The 4,524-nt window shown below is 37.4% G+C and overlaps 1 protein-coding gene across 1 annotated transcript; it reads left to right on the top strand.

The window, feature by feature from the left end:
- Positions 1-4,051, top strand: MRPS30 (mitochondrial ribosomal protein S30; the record flags this gene model as incomplete). Its single annotated transcript, XM_008630660.2, has 5 exons — positions 1-34; positions 279-424; positions 1,476-1,578; positions 2,070-2,246; positions 3,592-4,051. Coding segments are annotated over 5 exons (729 nt in total), but the record flags the coding sequence as incomplete, so codon positions are not given.
- Between the last annotated feature and the right edge of the window lie 473 nt (positions 4,052-4,524).

A 4,524-nucleotide genomic window follows, 5' to 3' on the forward strand; every position in this document is an offset into this window, starting at 1 on the left:
TTGCGCAACCCGCTGCTGGCTGCTTCCTCCCTCGGTACGGAACGGGGCTGGCAGGGAAAGGGACGTAGGAGCCCTTGGGCGGTGGGGCCAGTCTGTGAGCCGGCACGAATGTCGCTGGTATATCTGAATTGTTCAGGCCATCACTAGTGGGTAGTCTCTATCATTACACATGGATTTTGGGTTTTGTGTCTGACTGCAGCTGGAGAAGAATTGGAAGGTGAAGAATTTAAATGCAAGAGGTGAATTACTGTTTTTCTGTGTTCCTTTTTCTGTTTCAGATCTAAACCCTGAAGTTAACTATTATTGGCATCATGGTGAGGAAGTTATTGTTCATGGACACCGAAAGGGTAGACTTGACCCTGTGCGATTCCAAATAGATGATAACCCACACCTCCAGATCCGTGTACCAAAGCAGCTTCCCGAGGTGTGGATGTTTTCAACAGCAAGCTAATACTGTGCATTTTCACTTTGGTTTCTGATAGCCATTGAAACCATGCAGAGGTAGTCTGTGGAGGACCTAGTTAACAGTATGTACCATATTTGGGTATTTTTCAAGTCTTAATACCCTTGCTACGATTACATGGTAATGGCTTTGTAGATATTGAGATGGTCTTCTAAACTTTTGGTTCTCTTTGTACTTTAAATTTCATGTTGTTACATTTAATTAAATGGAATTTTTAACATTCTATGCTTGGAGACAAGAATAAGAAACGTGCTGTGGAACATTCTCACTGAAGGAGAATAATAGGAGTGGAGGTAAAAAAAAAAAGAAGTAAAAGCATGTATAATCTGAACGTGAGGGTTCTTGTCTGTTGTTATTACTCAACAGTTGCTTTCTTGAATGCTCAAGTTCTCTGGAAGTATATTCTGTTTCAATATTATAGTGTTTTTATTGCTGGTCTATACAGTGGTAATTGTGTAGCCAGTGAGGGTCTCTGTTGTCCAGTTTCCACCACAGACAGAAAACTGTTGTGCTTTCTGTAAACACAGAACCTTTATTGGTGACTTAGTTGTACAATTTGCTTGGGTTAGTATTGTCAGATGCTACAAACCTTGGCATTTTTGAAGAACTGTCTAGGCAATTTAAAACATTGTGTAGTGCAGAAAACCTAATCTGTAAACTTAGTCTGCAGGTTCAAGTTAGTTTATTGGCTGCTGCTAGAAATGTTTTTACTCTTTTTCCATGGAAGCAGATTCTGGTTTTGAAGGTAGTAACAACTATCTTCAGCTTTTTTAGCATCATTTCACATACTCTTTGTATGTTGTGGAAAAATTAATCCAACATGACTGTGCTAGAGCTCATCACAAGATGAGAAGGTTTCTTGCAAAAAATTTTCATTTAAGGTTATCTGTATGGTGTATGTAAGCAGGACTTGCACTTTCTGTTGTCTGACTGGGAAGCGGTTTATTACATTGGACCTGATGGCAGAAATGTGTCTTACATCATGGCTTTTCTTTCTTCTGCTGTCTTCAAGGTTGTACCCCTGGAGTCAGATCTTGGAGATGTTCCTGTTATTGATCACAAGCCATCCAAACTGCCATTGTTCAAAAAGCAGTACGAAAACAAGGTATTTATAGGTAAGAGTTTTTAATTGTGAAATATTAACTACTTTAGAAAGAAAAAAAAACAACCCAACCAAACAAAAACCAACTCCAAAACTAATTCCAACTCAATCTTTCTTCTCCCATCAACAGAAAAAAGTTGTGTATTTTTCTCTATTACTGTATTATATAAATATATGTAGTGTAAAAATCTCTGTTGAGATTTCTTGTCAGTTAGACAATGGGGAATAGCATCCTCCTGTGCATGTGGTACTGTGTCTAAGAAATCTGCTTGAAGAAATTCAGTTGAATAGAAAATTTACACAAAACTTTGAATTTTGATACATCTCCAGGGAAATTCTGAGAGTCATTTTAGCATGTGAACTTCTGCCTCTTGGAAGTAGGCAACTCCTCACAGATCTACAGTAGAGGTTCTAACTTTAGAGTCTCATGGTGAAGATGTATGTTTGTGTGCATAATCGAGAGTGTTCTTTCTGTGACTGATTGTTTCATTTTGGGGAACACAGGATCAAAGGTGGCAGATCCATGCTGTTATGGACACACCCAGTTTCATCTTCTTCCTGACAAACTGAAACGGGAGAGGTTTATAAGAGAGCGTCTCGAGGATCAGATCGAAGTTGTTTATCGATCGAATGGAATTGCAAGTCTTTTTGCGTGGACAGCAGCACAAGCAATGTATCAAGGTGAGACAGTCAGCTTGACAAATTTTTCTTGGTTATGAATGCCTACTGTAATGTTCTTTAACCTTTTCTCCCTACTACCTTTCTCTCACGCTTTTTGTTCTGAAGACTGTCTTTTAAGTAAGTCTTTACAGATGTAATTGAATTGAAAAGAGTTAGTTAAGACTTTGTCTTTGAGTACTTTGATTCAGAGGAATTAATTACAGAGAAAAATATTTTTTCATATATAACAGTAAGCCTGTGCAAAAACCTCAATCCTGCTTTCACTTGCTCTTTCCGCCTTAAGAGGGAAATGTGGTAGGTAACAACTATGGAACAACTATGTTGCTTACCCCTTGTTTCAGTAATTTCAATTCCATGAAAATACTAGGAATGAAAGAAAAATGTCAGCAGCCTTACATTTAGAATTTTATGCCTATGTTTGTCTAAAAAAAATCCAAGAAGACCTGGATAGTTAGACCAGATCAGTCTTTCACTTACTCTCATAAATATAATTATTGTCTAGTGTTGCTGTCGGACACCCAATGGCATGTAGTTTCACTTGAGAAACAACACATGTAAGAAAATCCTTTGACTATGGTGTATATAGCTGGCTCTGCATAAAACTTATTTGGTAATGGTGTCTTAGAAAGCTTAGCTTCCTTTGTGGATGTAAAATATTGAAGTCAAGTAAGTCTTGTCTTCAGCATTGGTCACAGCTGTAAACACATCATGAGTTGCAAGGACAGCATTATATCTATGACTTTTTTTTATTCTGTAACAGTTTCTAGCATTGTTGCACGTGATAGTAATATTCTTAAAAATATCTGTGTGTGTACTAGTGCACATGCATAAATATGTAAATATTTTTAACATGCTGTTAGTGCTCAGTCGGGTTTGTTTAAAACATTGATACTTACTGACATAGTGTTGGTGTCTGGCTGATTACTATAGCAGTTATGCTCATGCTTACATATGCATGCCTTTGTCATGAAACAAATGCTCACTGCCTCTTGAGAACCATGGAATAGTAAAAAGACATCTTTCCTCAGCTCAGTTGCAGGATTTTACAATGCATTAGTAATTTAACTGTTTTGGAAAAGTCACTTGGCTGATCAGTGACTGGTGTTGACCAACTGGTAATAGGGAACTCTATACAAAATGCAAGTATGCCACTGTCCCTGATCTTGGACATAACCTTTATTGGTGATTATGTTTTGGTTATTCTGTATGAAAAATACTTGTGTTGGACTTTTTCCCTACTAGGCAGCTGCTGCAATTCGCACTGTTTTTCTGTATTTCAGGACAAGGGTTTAGGCATGTGTGCTGATAGAAATCTCAAGTTATGTTGTATTTGTTTATTTTGTAGGATTCTGGAGTGAAGCAGATGTGACCCGTCCTTTTGTATCGCAGGCGGTAGTGACTGATGGAAAATACTTTGCTTTCTTTTGTTACCAGCTAAATACTTTAGCACTAACTGCAGAAACTATTAAAAACAACCCTCGAAAGAATATCTGTTGGGGTACAGACAGTAAGCCACTGTATGATGTTGTGGAAGATGGTAATGTGAAAGGCTTTAATGATGAAGTTCTGCTTCAGTTGGTTCGTTTTCTACTAAACAGACCAAAAGAGTTGTAAACCATTAAACCACATGTAAAGTATGTGCCTGAACTTCATTGTAACTCCTAAAGTAGAGCTATATTATGCCTTGATATTAGTCAGGTATTTGTCTAGCAAACACTATATACATATTTTATTTGGGCCTTCTTCCATTTTTCTATTTTAATGTATACTGTACACTGGCAAATAAAAGGCTGGAATACGTTGAAGTTTTTTGTATATTTACTCTTAAAAGCCTACTGTGCTAATTCAATGTCATGTGAGTATGTTTCTTTAGCAGATCCACAGGTCCATGCTGAACTGTCACAACAAAGTATGAATTCATATGACCATCTGATTGTATCACTAGGGAGACAGCTGTCTTGATACTCAGCACCAGTGATAAATTTCTAATTTTGTGTGCCTGAGAGAAGTTAAATACTTATTCATTCTAAAGAGTAAGTGAGCTCAGAATAAAAAGTGTTTATTAAGGAATGGTTGGCAATTTAGTTACATAGTAAGAGAAGTCTTTAGATGTGGTAATATAAACATGATGAAACTTGCATCCAGACTGTGTTGTGAACAAGCATACACAACTTTAAGCTGTCACCTCCAGAACCACGGAGAGAACTCTCAAATGCATTTGGAGTCTACAGTTTTCCCTTTAGTGTGGGTCCTTGATTTCAGCTGTTGGTATCCTGAG

The sequence above is a fragment of the Corvus brachyrhynchos genome, unplaced genomic scaffold (genome assembly GCF_000691975.1).
Source record: "Corvus brachyrhynchos isolate BGI_N302 unplaced genomic scaffold, ASM69197v1 scaffold42, whole genome shotgun sequence".
NCBI lineage: Eukaryota > Metazoa > Chordata > Aves > Passeriformes > Corvidae > Corvus > Corvus brachyrhynchos.